The sequence below is a fragment of the Melitaea cinxia genome, chromosome 10, assembly GCF_905220565.1.
Source record: "Melitaea cinxia chromosome 10, ilMelCinx1.1, whole genome shotgun sequence".
NCBI lineage: Eukaryota > Metazoa > Arthropoda > Insecta > Lepidoptera > Nymphalidae > Melitaea > Melitaea cinxia.
Window position 1 is genome coordinate 8,112,985 of NC_059403.1, and position 15,015 is coordinate 8,127,999.

At 32.6% G+C, this 15,015-nt stretch overlaps 1 protein-coding gene across 1 annotated transcript; it reads left to right on the top strand.

The window, feature by feature from the left end:
- Nucleotides 1-6,741: 6,741 nt before the first annotated feature.
- On the top strand, nt 6,742-12,860 carry LOC123657330 (D-beta-hydroxybutyrate dehydrogenase, mitochondrial). The gene is made up of 6 exons (XM_045592898.1): nt 6,742-6,779; nt 6,962-7,076; nt 7,914-8,060; nt 10,713-10,870; nt 11,820-11,982; nt 12,487-12,860. The coding sequence occupies exons 2-6, from the start codon at nt 6,977-6,979 to the stop codon at nt 12,825-12,827; spliced, it is 909 nt and encodes a 302-aa protein (XP_045448854.1). The 5' UTR covers nt 6,742-6,779; nt 6,962-6,976; the 3' UTR covers nt 12,828-12,860.
- Nucleotides 12,861-15,015: the final 2,155 nt, after the last annotated feature.

The window sequence follows — 15,015 nt, forward strand, 5'->3', positions numbered from 1 at the left end:
CCCGCACGCGTTAACTTTAGAGTAAAAGCCGGCCGGAACTGCCGCAAACGCTACGTATCGCAATTTTTAAATCTATAATATCTTCAAAAATATTCATTTAAATCATATGCTGTAAATGGGCCATATAGATCTATATTAAATCAACAATGTATTTAAGGTATTTAATTACATAAGGATTAATGCTGTATTGGTTGAAATCGCTTTGAAAATTAGCCATTAATGGGTGTTATTATACATATCATAACCTTCCTCTTCAATCACTCTATCTACTAAAAAACCTCATCAAAATCCATTGCGTAGGTTTAAAGATTTAAGCATATATAGGGACATAGGGACAGAGAAAGCGACTTTGTTTTATACTATGTAGTGATAGTGATATATATATATATATCTCACCTTCGGTGCAACAAAGTCAAAACAGCCCATTTCTTAATTTTACAGGAGAGCATTTTCAATTTTTTTTTTTCGCTTTTACTTCCTCATTTCTGGATTACTATTTATAGTAGGTTTGAAATCTTTATAAAATTAATAGTTTACTTTCTTTGCTATCGTTTAAAAATCTTATATTAAATTATCAAAAAGTTCTAATAAAAGACATAACAAAAAAAGTGTCCTGAATTGTGACTTTGTTGCACCGAAGGTGCGATATATATACATATATTGAGTTTCCTTCAGCCGAATTGAGTAACCTCCTCCTTTTTTGAAGTCGGTTAAAAAAGACTTCATCCATACCGGCAGCGAATCATTTTAACTCTCTCTTCTACTACTAATTCTTCACGATTTACTAAAAATACCGAGCTGGGCTCGGTCACCCAGGTACTATATATATAAATTACGCATCAAGTTGTTTTGTCCCCGATAGACTACCTAACCTAACTCTTTATGTTACTTCTAATACCTCCAAGAATATGTATACAAAGTTTCATGATGATCGATTAAGTAGTTTTCGCGTGAAAGCGTAACAAACGAACTTACATTCACATTTAATATTAAGTAGGGATTAATTGTAATTAAATTATCTGTATATCATTTAAAAAAAATAAAGAATCGTCATGTTTATTAATTATTTACGGTATTTCCAAATCGATACAACTTAGGGACCTTCAATAAAAGAACATACTCCTATTAATTGAAAGGCCGGCAACGCGCCTGCTAATCCTCTGATGTAGCGGGTGTCTATGGATGTTGCTTTCACTTACCACTAGGTGAATTATCCACTAGGTGAACGGACAGCCATTTGTCCCCTTTTCTATAAAAATTATGTTTACAGGCAAACGAAAAAAAAACCGACTTCAATTACATCGACAAGTAATCGACGTAGATCGACGAAAAAATAGTCAAGCAACTACGCGTTATCAAAGATTACTCAAAAAGTAGTTATCAGATCTCGATAAAATTTATATATGACCACATGATAAACATCAGCTTTCGATTAAATTAAAATTTATCAAAATCGGTACACCGAGTAAAAAGTTGTTGCGGATTTTCGAGAGTTTCCCTCAATTTCTCTGGGATCCCATCATCAGATTCTGGTTTCGTTATCATGGTACTAAACTAAGGATATCCCCTTTTCAACAAAAAAAGAATTATCAAAATCGGTACATCCAGTAGAAAGTTATGCGGTATAATACAACGTAGGTCAACGAAAAAAGCATCAAGTAAAAACGCATTATTAGATATAACTCGAAAAGTAGTTATTAGATCTCAAATAAATTTAAATGGGACCAATTGGCACACCCCACCTTTAGATTAAAACAAAATTTGTCGAAATCGGTCTACCCGGTCAAAAGTTCTGATGTAACATACATTAAAAAAAAAAAAAAAAAAAAAAAAAATACAGTCGAATTGAGAACCTCCTCCTTTTTTGGAAGTCGGTTAAAAAATACAAAAATTTCGTGTCACGATATATGTTAACGATAAACTCCGAAACTACTGAACCAATTTTTATCAAATTTTGTAAGCATCTGTAATTTGGTCCAACTTGGGAGATAGGGTAGCTTTTATCTCAATATTGTTATTGCAAATAAAATGCTTACAATACGACTTTAGTATGTATTTATCGGTTAGTTCTATAAAATCCTAATAGACGGCGGTTTGGCATCTAAGTTGCACAGATATTCGGTAGGTGGCGCCGTATATCTATTTCTATATAAGATGGCGGTTTGGCATCTAAGTTGCACAGATATCCGCTAGATAGCGCCGTATTTCTATTTCTAGATTATAAATGGCACATTTGAATATAAAATTTACATATATTTTAATAAATTATAAGTACTGAGTACAGCAACGCGTGGCTGGGTTATCTAGTAATAATAATAAATAAACGTCGAAATGCATAATCTATATGCAAGCAACATCCTAACGACTGCGACAAAGCGGATTTTTTTTGTGTAATGAAAAGGATTGTGTTAAGAAAATTATAATAATCGGTATATCCATGAAAAAAATATGGCCGTAGGAAGAACTCCAGGTCAGCTAGTTATACGATGCACATAAAAAAGGCCAAGTAGAAGCTGACATTATGCAGACATATTATATAATATTCATCTTCATGTTTTATTAAAACATTAAACCTTATTTTTTAAATATATAAAAATTAACACATTTTCTACAGTTCTAATCTATATACAAATAAATAAAATTGGAGTGTCTGTTAGTAAAAATAAAATAACCGCTTTTTACTAAATGCATAATTATGGATGTATACACGGTACATATACCAAAATAATATTTATTATAGTTTTTGTCTGCCTGTTTTGCCTGTTTTTGCCTGTTTTTGCCTGTTTGTTTCGGCTAATCTTTGAAACGGCTGGACCGATTTTGGCGGGTCTTTCGCTGGCAGATAGCTTATATTATTTAGAAAGATTATTTTAGAAATTTATTTATTGTATAACTCTGTGAGCTGAAAAATAACTTTTTTGTTAAATTCAACGTGGACGAAGTCGCGGGCACAGCTAGAATAAAATAAATATAATATATGTAAACTACTTTCAAATTTCAATTTAATTTATATGTTTCCCTTTGGCTCTTCTTTATGTAACAAAAAACAATATTAACTTTTCCACAACCTATACAATACTTCCAGACACTTAAATGAACAAACACTATTATCAGAAAGTAGCCGAGGGCGCGTAGATTTCCCTGGAGGGCGCTTCTCTTTAAAAGTGTCACTCGAATGACCGCTATTCCGTGAACGGGTCGTTTAAATCATGCCCGCAAAAGACAAAAGATCTAAAATAAGTTTCGGCAAAGTTGAAATTTTATTGCAACCTAACAACGCTTTTGGGGAAAAGAAGTTGAAATTGAGATTACAAATCTTTAAAAGCTTTAAAGTAAATGTTGAGATTTTTATTACATGTTACATGTATCGTAATCCGGTACCGGTATAAGAACCTTGAGTTCGGAATTTTGAGTAAATATAAATTCTACTTTTTAACCGACTTCAAAAAAGGAGGAGGTTACTCAATTCGACCGTATATATACGTAGAACGTTTGCTGTTCCAGCAAACGTTGTTTTATCATATATATTATGAAAATTTAGGGTTGTATGTATTTTTTGATGCTGTATCATAATAAAATAAAAATAAAATAAATTATCAAAATATATTTAAAAAAAAAATAGAAGTGAACTACCCTTAACATTTAGGGGGATGAATAATAGATGTTGTTCGATTCTCAGACCTACCCAATATGCACACAAAATTCCATGAGAATCAGTCAAGCCGTTTCGGAGGAGTTTAACTACAAATACCGCGACACGAGAATTTTATATATTAGATAAATATATTTTTATGTATACACACTTCAGCCTATCGCAGTCCACTGCTGGACATAGGCCTCCCCAAGTTCGCGCCACACATCCCGGTCCTCCGCAATCCTCATCCAGCCTACACCGGCAATCTTACGTAGATCGTCGGTCCAACGGGCCGGAGAACGTCCCACACTGCGTTTGCCAAGACGCGGTCTCCACTCTAGGACCCGTCTACTCCAACGGCCATCGGTCCTGCGACACAGATGACCAGCCTATTGCCACTTCAACTTGCTAATTCTGTGAGCTATGTCGGTTACTTTCGTTCTCTCGCGGATAGTCTCATTTCTTATCAGGTCTATTTTTATGTATGTTCGGGGATAACTCCGTCGCTTATGAACCGATTTTCATAATTCTTTTTTTGTGGAAAGAAGATATCCCTGATGTAGTACCATGAAAAGAAAACCAGGATCTGAGATGGGATTCCAGAGAAATCGAGGGAAACTCGAAAATCCGTACAACTTTTTACTGGGTGTACCGATTTTGATGATTTTTAAGTTAAACGAAAGCCGTTGTTTATCATGTAGTTACATTTAAATTTCATCGAGATCTGATGAAAACTTTTGGAGTAATCTTTGATAATGCGTACTTAACTATTTTTTCGGCTACCTACGTTGTATTACTTGTCGATATAATTGAAGTCGGTTTTTTTTCGTTTGCCTGCAAACACAATTATGTAGTTTTAACTCCATACGACAGCAAAGTCGATAATAACAAAATATTCGTTATTTATTTCTAATTAAATAATTAGTAGGCTTGTAACATTGGGTAAAGGAAACAAAACATTTGTTACCCTTGGCGCTTAGAACCAAGTATTTTTACTAAAACGAATATTTTATTCAAAACTAATGAAAGTTTTCATTATCATATTTATTTACTTTTTTTATATGAAAACATTAAAATAAGTGAAGTATATTCTGCAAAATATTGTTACAAAAATAACTTTAACATCAATAACCATTAATAGTACTAAACAATTAAACGAATGTCTTTATTTTTCTCTACTACGTATAAAACTAGTCGTTTATCTTTACAGACAATATTTATGTAAAACCAGAGCTACAAATAAAGATCCACGAACAATCTGTAAATTTCCGCACCGTGTCACAATTAGTGCGTGTCCCGCTGTCAGTACGTGTTTTGTTACTTTGTATCGGAGACGGGCCCCTCGAGGGCGATTAAAAAATGTGTGTTGTATCGATTCATCACGGCTAACGTAACCTAACCATCATGCTATAGAGTTTTTTAAGATATAAAAAACGAAAAATGTCAATTGTTCACCACTGACATATATCGTGTTAAAACTTTGTATGATAGGTAAAGCGGTAAATTCAAAGCAATTCAAATTGTTGTCGTTTATACTAATAAACTTCATTTAGACTATATAGCTACCCTCAATGTGAAAAAAATATGAAATAAGTAAAGTTTCGTTAACATCTTCTTAAATAATATATAGATATATTATAAATTCCATACGAACTCAAATGATACAGTGAAATAGAAAGAAAAAAAAATTAAAACTAAAAAAAAATTATCAGCGAAAATAGTTCGCGTTAATTAACAAAGCATAATAGAATTGAGCGAAGTGAATTCCATAAAATGTCACATAATTTTATTAATTATGGTAATAATACCTCATTACTACGAAGTTATAGAACTTGAGTCGCTATCATTAAAAAAATATTAAACGCAGATAATTCGAGATAATTAGTTTGCCGGTTGAATAATTGGGTCGGTAGGGTGTTCGAGATCAGTTAGTGTCATTTGCGGTGGTTCCCGAAACAGTTTTACCCAATGGATTCGATCATGGGTGAAGCGAACCAGAAATACAAGATTGTTTCCGTTCAATAGATCTAATCTCTCAGTTGGGTATTCGTGCTGAAATGATCCTCTTTTATTGGCATCTCTTTTGTTCAAGTGTTCTACATTTTTCTTAATAAAAGTCACTTTTATAAGACGACAAATATTGCTAAAATAGTAACTAGTACGTGATAATTATTTTAATTTATATTATAGTTTTATAATTATCTTTATAGACGTGAGAGCTTTTTGTTTGTTACTTTTAAATAACTAAATCGATTCCAGTAGTTATTTTAGCAATGCTAAGTTTTAATATGTAAAATAGCATAAATGCTTTAAAATATCATGTTGAATGTACCTAATATTCATAGAACACGAGCGGAACTTTGAGGAAAACCGGACACTCGATTGAGTGTACCTACCCTTTATTATGGCCCTGCAAAAATATGTCGTAATACATTTCGTGATATGTAAAGAATATCTGGAACTCAAAATTACTAACGACTAGCCATAGCGTCCCTGTATTTGCTTTGCGCTCGTAATATAATGGATTCTTACACAAAATAATAAGAATTTTATTAATATTTATATTATAATTACAAATTAAAAATATATATATAAATAGGTTGACGATATCGGTAACGTACTCTGGTTCTGTTACAACTCATGACAAATATTTGCATATATCGTCCATATGTCGGAAAATGGGCGTTTATGTTTGTGTTGTGTATATTTTCGGACAACCGGCAAAGAATTTTTGCTCCAGAGGACGTCGACAGTAAAGCGTTTATTACATTTGTATAAATAAACAATATTTATTTGATGTAACAAAAATAATCGTTTATTTAAGATAGGTATTTATCAAACAGATTTAATAACTATTACGAGTATATAAGAAGTCCCAATCGCTAATAAGTAATACAGGTACCACAAGTAAGTAACGTCAAAGCTACACAAATTCCGAGTGACACGTGTATATATCTTTCGAATGAAACAAGGCCTAATTCAAACATGAAATTCGTTATAAATATGCAATGACATCCGACGCCTACTTCATATGCACCGCTTAGGTTCAAGATTACAACGGTCAGTAATAAAAACGGTAGATAACAATATTCTCTTTTGTCAGTTTATCCAGAACTGTGACCTCATAAAGACCGGTAAGAAAACAGTGAGTAGAACTTGTTTTATTAAACGTATGAGCTAACAACAAAATACGAACTTAATAATAATAGAAGAAAATAATAATCTAGTTTAATTGGTTTTTATAAAATATTTATTATTCAATTTGTATATATCGCCTTTCAGATGGGTGCGAAATTTAATCTTAAATTTTATTTACATGTTTAACAGGTTAAGGAAAACAAAATGTCCTGGACTAAAGTTGTTGCTATAACAGGATGTGACAGTGGCCTTGGATGGGCTATAGCTGCCCGTGCGGCTAGGGAAGGACTAGTTACAGTTGCGGGTAGGTTGTACTTGTCTAATATAACATTATAACATAACAATCCCCGTACGTATCAAATTCACCTTCACACACAAATTGTAATAATATAATTACTGTATTTAGTTGTAAGTGCATTTATAAAAAATGCTATAATATTACTTTTATTTCTATTTGTAAATTGAAATATTTTGTTCGATTATCAGCCTATCCTTTTATATTTAAAAAAAAGGTTGTATGTAAAGTCGGTTTACGGATGATAGTTTTACGTGATAACGTCATAAATATTGACGAAAAATTGCATAACTTTATGAATTGAATTGTTATCACTGAATCATCATTATTTTCTATAATACAAAGAAGGGATTAATTGAAAACTAGATTTTTTTTTCGATAAATTAACATTTATTTATTCGAACTGCTAGCTCTGACGTCACGCGAGAAGAGAGATAAATGTGTCACAAGCCAACGCTTGGACCCACCGTGCCTCTCAATCGCTTGTTCCGCGCTCACAATGCGCGCTCACGCTTGCATGCTCAGGCTCAGACGGAACGTGACACTTTTTCGTGCGTGCAGCCGGTGTCCATCGACTTATAAGACGTTATCACATCAAAAATAATATTTATTAAAATGTAAAAATATATTAAAAAATACTGGAAACAGTACCTTTAATTATCTTATGGTGAGCAGCTTTGATTTCAAATTTAATATCATTACGAAATGATCTCTTATAGCCTTACAAAATACTTATTATTTCAAATTTTGATTTGCCTAGTTGAAGAATTCACAAATTATAAAACAACAATGCGTAGGTAACTAGAGATAGTTTAATGGTTAAATTACGAGTTTTTTATGTTTTAGGAATGTACCAAGGCACTGATACTGAAGCGTCTGAAGCGCTTAAAAATCTTTGCGCTCATCCCTTTAAACTAGACGTTACAGATTCTAGAAGCGTCATCGAGTTTAGAGATTACGTGAAGAGTGTTGTACAAAACAATCCAAATCACAGTATGTATATTTTTATTTACATTCATATCCGTATATATACACATAATAAATTGTAAATGGTCGATGTCTGTACTTAAAAGATAATTAATTTTTTTTTTACGATATTTCCCTGCTAAAAATTCCAAATAAAAAACGATGATTTGGATGGGAGGTTATTCCAGATATGTATATCAATTTGGATCCAGATAGTCCAGATAAAAATTGTATGAAAATTTTGGAATCCCTGTTTGAACATAAAATCTTTTACAATAACTTCCCATACAAATCCTCGTTTTTTATTTAGAATTATCAGCAGGGTTATGAGAGCAATTGGAGTCAAAAAATAATTAGGATTATTATTTTTTGTCTGAGTGTATGTCTACATATATACGTTAGCATTAGCGTCACATAAAATCTGTTGCATGAAATTTATTTCAGTTTTTAAGTTGATAACCCGTCTTGAAATGGAAGTATTTCTTTATAAGCGGTGCTAGTGAAATATTAACGAAGTCGTTTTGTACAAATTACCGCGAAACATAATTGGTAATCTTCGATTTTAAAACCACAAAACACTGCTAGTACAAATTAGAACTACAGTAGAACCTCATTAAGTTAAAACCCAAAGGAAACACAAAATATTTCAAGTTACGGAGTTTTTAATTTATCCAGGGTTTATGTTAGGGATGACGTAATACATATGTGCATAGTTCCTTTTTTACCCGAATTTTATCAACAACACAGTGCTCGTTGTCCTGAACGCCACAAGAACCATTTTAAGGGATTTCAAACAAACAATAGGTGAATGTGATTTTATCGATTTTTTTTTTACATAACAGCAACTAGTGAACATCTATACAAATAAATAAAATTGGAGTATCTGTTTGTAATATTAAAATAACCGCTTTTTACTAAATGCATATGGATGTATACACGGTACATATTATACCAAAATGACATTTTTTACAATTTTTGTCTTTCTGTCTGTCTGTTTGTTCCAGCTAATCTCTGAAACGGCTAGACCGATTTTGACGGGACTTTCCCTAGCAGATAGCTGATATAATAAGGAGTAACTTAGGCTACTTTTATTTTAGAAATATTTTTATTTTGTAACTCTGCGAGCTGAACAATATTTTTTAAAATTCCACGCGGACGCAGTCGCAGGCACAGCTAGTGATCAATAAATTCCGATTACTTTTTGCACTTTTATTCGAAATAGCGACCCGCCCCGGTTTCCCACTGGTGCAATGCTGATACTAAATATACTACAGAATGTCTTTATTTATAGTATGAAGCTAGCTTATAGCATGGTTATTAACATAATAACAACAATCAAATATGCGTCGTTAGATTACACGTTGTTACAGAATGCTTTGAAGAAATAAAGGTTCACTGCTCGTTCCCCGTAGGTGGTAGGTATAGCGTGATAATTTAAAACCTATATGTTGACCCGACTTCTTAATAATATTCTTTGATTATATAGATATTTTTTGAGTTTATCCCGGAAATACATACAGACAAACAGACAAAAATTCTAAAAACTATATTTTTGCCTTCGGTATCGATTGTAGATCACACCCCAAGTATTCTTTAAAAAAATATTCAATGTACAGTTTTGACTTTCCTACCATTTTATTATATGTATAGATGACAATGGCAGACAGCTTATGTCATAATTATTGTTTATTGAAACATTTCTTTAGGTAACTAAGGGCTAGTACTGAATTTTTAATTTAAGTTATACAGGATATATATTTTAAGTAAAAGAGGTTTTGGGCTTTGACGAAAAGGAAAAAGTTTTTTTTTTTTTTATTAAATTGAAGAACTTTTAATGTTATCGAGGTTTTGGTTATCGAGGTTCTACTGTATAAAAAAATAGTGTTTAATATTACAAATTTAAAAAAGGGGATTTTTGAGTTTTGAGATGCTGAAATCTAAAGATTTCTTCTAGTTCCAAAAACAGTTCGAAATGAATAAGATATATCACTCTGTTCCTTTTTTATATCGGAGCATCGTTACTGTCGAAGTACCATCAAGCGGACTGAAATAATAATATTTTTGTTGTGACCAAAATTATAAATCTAGGATATTTTAATTTGAAATAAGTGTAAAGTTTATCAATATTGCCTTTATTTTGATTATATCAATATTCTATAAAGATTTTAAGTATATATTGCTGCGCTAAAATTAATTTTTGTACTTATTACATATTTTGTCCTTATATATTTAAATATTTCGAACACGGGCAGCAGCGTCTTCGGTGCGAAAAACCAGCCCTGCACTCACCAGCCCGCCTGCTTAGCGTAGTGACTATGAACAAAACAAACGAATTCGCGCCATTTTTGGCGCGAACTTAGGGAGGCCTATGACTGTGATAGGCTAAAGTGATATTTAATTATTTAACAGGCCTTCAAACACAGTTTAATTTTAAGTCAGACCGGTAGATCTTACGATTAGCATTTTTATGCAAATAAATTATAATAAATATACACCACACATTCAACGGGCGTCATTAAAATTAAGAGCAAACGTCTGTATGACCAATACAAATGTTTGTCATGTGCGGGGATCGAACCTGCGATCGCCAGCGCTACAGCCTCAAGCCAGTACCGTGATTTTAATTTAATTGTTATATTGGGATTATGATTTACATAATTGTATGTATTGTACTTATAGAATTATACGCAGTAATAAACAATGCTGGTGTAATGACCATTGGTGACTACGAATGGCAAACGCCACAAATCATTGAAAACACAATAAACATCAATTTGCTCGGGGCAATGAGAGTAGTTTCTGCTTTTTTGCCTGATTTACGAATAAATGCAAATAATGTAAGTGCCTATTGTACTATAATTTTCCATAAAATTCATTTATAATTACATATATTAGAATACAATATTTGCCGCTATTATATATTAAATCATCTGTATTTTATTATTTTAATAACCAATTTTATTAATTTCAAAATCAAGTGCTTTGACTTAAAACATGTGAAAAGATACTTCAAAAAACACCTTGTCGCGAGGTGTTGTGTACGTAACAAAAAAAAAAGAACAATTATGTTATCTATATATACATATAAATAAAATTGAAGTGCCCGTGGTGCTTATAGTTATTTTCACAATACAAACGATTTTAAAAATTTGTCTGTTTGTCTTTCTGTTTGTCTGGGCTATCTTCGGAACGGCTGAACTGATTCTTATGGAACTTTCACTATAAGAATGAGGAGATTGTGGAGCTAGCATATAAGCTACTTTTAATCCTGGGATTCGAGCCAGGAATCCAAATCAGGATTTAGGTACGCCCGAAAAACCGTGTTTACCGCGGTTGAATATCTAAGTAACGCCCAGATAAATTTTGAAAAAACCGAACGTTTCTATAGCAAATCTATGCATGCAAATTTTTCAAGATTATAATATTAGTATAGATATACTAATATTATAATCTTCGCTAATCTCAGAAACGGCTGGTTCGAATCGAAAAATTCTTTTTGTGTTGGATTACCGACGGAGGCTTTATAGGCAATTCTTTTCCTCAAATTAAGGTGGGTGAAACCAAAGGGCATAGGCAGTTAAAAAAGAAAATTTAACATTTGTAAATTTCTTCTTCTCTCAAATCTTATCCCACCATATTTGGGGAAACAATAAGACGCTACCACCCGGACAAGGACTAGGTACTGTACCACTGCCACATACTTAAATCAAACTTACCTTACTTTTTACATCAGTACCAAAACTTCTCAACGCTCTTAAGTTGACAAGTCTAAAATTATGTTTTCAGGGTCTAAAACCTCGAATTATCAACGTAGCTAGTCACTGTGGACTACAGCCTCTTCCTGGATTTGGACCTTACAGCGCAAGTAAAGCTGGCTTATTGGCGTGGACACGAGCCTTACAACTCGAGCATGTGGAGGATGATTTGAAAGTTGTGGCTTTCATACCCGGTACACAAATAATGTTTGTTTTTTACGATTAAATAATATGTGTTAATGTGTGTGTGATTTTATTTGTTACATTAATTACGTAGATACGATGAGATGAAGTACTGAATCAATTTAACAAATAAAATCAATTGCTGTATTATTTGTTTGTATTAACTAACAAAGAATGTTACGAAAAAATAAAATAAAGACGACTAGCTGATCATACTGTCATATATATTTTTTCATCGATAGATCGATTTTTTAATTTTCTTTTGTACAACCCTGACTAGCAACAACGACGATTCAATATGTAACATCCCACAGCTGGGCATAGTCTTCTTTCTCCATGTAGGAGAAGGGTCGGAGCTTAATTCACCACACTCCTCCACTGCGGGTTGACGGATAGGCGATAAAGACGACAGGTGGATAGCAATAAAGAGCAGAAAAAAATTGTCCAATTTGATGCGGTCGTTCAAAAGTTATACTAATCGCCTATTTTTGAATAAAACTTTTTTATTTATTTAGGTGGTTTCGTGCAGTCCAGCAATTTACTGGGAAGTCAATATTTAAATGGTACTGCGATGCTGGAAAACTTGAGTGAAGAACAAAGAATATTGCATGAAAAGAGAATAACAAACCTGAATAATTACTTGAAATATGCATCCAATAATACCAGATTCGATTCCATGAATAATGAAAATCTAATTGAAACATTTATGAAAACGCTCACTGAAAATAAGCCTAAAAAAATGTATAAAGTTGAGTCATGGCGTTATAAGTTCTATTATAACTTACTAAAAATACCCTTTCCAGATACTATTTACAAATGGCTCGTCAAAAAATTTCTGAAATTCCCTGAAAATTGATTTAAAAATAATATTAAACTATATAATTTTATTAATATTCACAATAAAAAAAATGTACTATAAAAACAAACTTTATGATTATTTAAACGTAAAATAGGTACTTTTTATTTAAATTACCTTTTAATCAGTAACATGAAGCGATATGTACATTTTTACCCGATTTTGGAATCAGAGTTTTATTTTTCGACAACATCTATATATGCATATATATTTTATTTAGTCGATATGTGTATTGTGTTTAAATTGTGTTAAAAACTTATAAAATATATGTTTTTATACAAACGATTTTAAATAAATAGTTATTTCAAACTACAAAATTAAACTCTTATTTGTGTTTACATACTTAGGTACTATATTGCTTTCGAGCCGTTTTGCATAAATACATATAAAATAATATGTGAAATGTTTTTTGGTGTCAGTTTTTTTATATACAACTAGGTCGGCAAACATGGCTCACCAGATGGTAAGCCTTTACTGTAGCTTATAGACGCCTGCAACACCAGAAGCATTTCAAGTGCGTTGCCGACCTTACCCCCGATTACCCCCTTACCCCAAGAGCTCTGGTCACCTTACTCACCAACAGGAAGAGAACACTGCCTGGACACAGTATTATTATATTTAGCTGTTATCTTCTGTAAGATCGAGGTACTACCCCAGTCGGGCTGCTCTATATTTAGAGCATGAAATGTCCTGCTATGCCCTACCTCAGTTTTTGGTATGGATATTAAATTATAATCCATACTAATATTATAAACGTGAAAGTGAGATTCTTTATTTGTCATTATAACATTAGTTTTTAAACTTTAAAATTCTATAAACGTAAACGAAAAAAATTCGTTATTATAGGGCAGCTTAAAGTCGAGCCAACACAAAACATAGTGTAAGATAATTTCAAATGCGTTACCGACCCTACTACGAACTTCCCTAGGAGCTCTAGCAACCTTACTCAACAAAGGAATACATCAATCACTACTTGAGAGTAGTATAATTGAAGCTTTGATGTTCTCATATTTTGTAAGGTTGAGGTACTTCCCCAGTTGAGCTACTCTAAATTTTGCATAAGATATTTTCTACCGTGCCCTACCTTAATAACGTAATAACAGCGTTTTAAAACTACAAGCCTGTCTAAAAGTTATATTTTTAAAATAGGGAGGAATAAAACCCTGTAATGTGTGATTTTAAGACACATGCAATCCAGACAACATATTATGAAAATGCAGTATTTGGGATTATTTTTCGTACAGGGATTCTTAAAGAAAAAAGTGCTTTAAAATCTTACTTATTTAATCTTAGATTATAAGTGATTGAGGAAAGAAAAACTTACACCTTAAAATGGTGAAATAATGAAACAGATTATTTTTTTTATTATTAAAAAAATTCATTAATAAACTTATCAGAATTCATTTTAATCTAAGATGAATCTTCGCATTTTTCATAATACTGTGTCAGTGTGTCAAAGTGTAGCACTTAATATAATTATTATCTGTTCAACTTTTAAAACTTGCAAGAGTTTTCGACGTTGGTATCGATATCAAAGAGGTTTTCTTCTATGCCTTCTCTATTCGCAATGATACAAAGAAGCGTTCCACTAAAGGTCCACAAAGCCATCGACCACGACCGCCGAAATTGCCGTTTCACTAAGGTAAAAAACACCGCGGATGTTTACTTTTAGGCGAATTTTATAAGTGGAACGCATATTTGGGCTCTGTCAGGTGTCAGCTGTGTGTTCGCAATATGTTGGGTATAGTGAAAAAATGCACTTGTGGTTGTGGGTAAATATTTCGCATGGATTAGAGTAAAATTTAATTCAATATGGATTCCCGGGAATATATCGTTGCATTTTTGCCGAATCGAATGAGAGACAACATTCACAATTTGAAATTGAGTTTTTTTTTTTTAATTTCCGCCACGTTTTGATGAAAGCCAACTCTGACCCACTTTTATTTTGGGACGAAGTGAGTGCGATGTGCTCGTGAACAGTGACGTAATCTATGACATCGAACGAGCGCTTGCTATGACCACGAGCCTTAGGTGGAACGATAGAAAGGGCGTTGTAGCGTTACGGTCGTTCAGTGGAACGTGGCCAATTTGTCAAATGTCAAATTCTGAAAAGGGGCAAAGTCGTTGTCCTATTTGAAATGTCATTGTCAAACGTATTTCATTTCTAAAATCGTGAGTAAAGTGCGTA

Coding starts and splice junctions, on each gene's coding strand:
- LOC123657330 (XM_045592898.1), top strand. CDS start 6,977: ATGTCCTGGACTAAAGTTGTTGCTATAACAGGATGTGACAGTGGCCTT. Junction 7,077..7,913: donor AGGACTAGTTACAGTTGCGG/GTAGGTTGTACT, acceptor TTTATGTTTTAG/GAATGTACCAAGGCACTGAT. Junction 10,871..11,819: donor TACGAATAAATGCAAATAAT/GTAAGTGCCTAT, acceptor TTATGTTTTCAG/GGTCTAAAACCTCGAATTAT.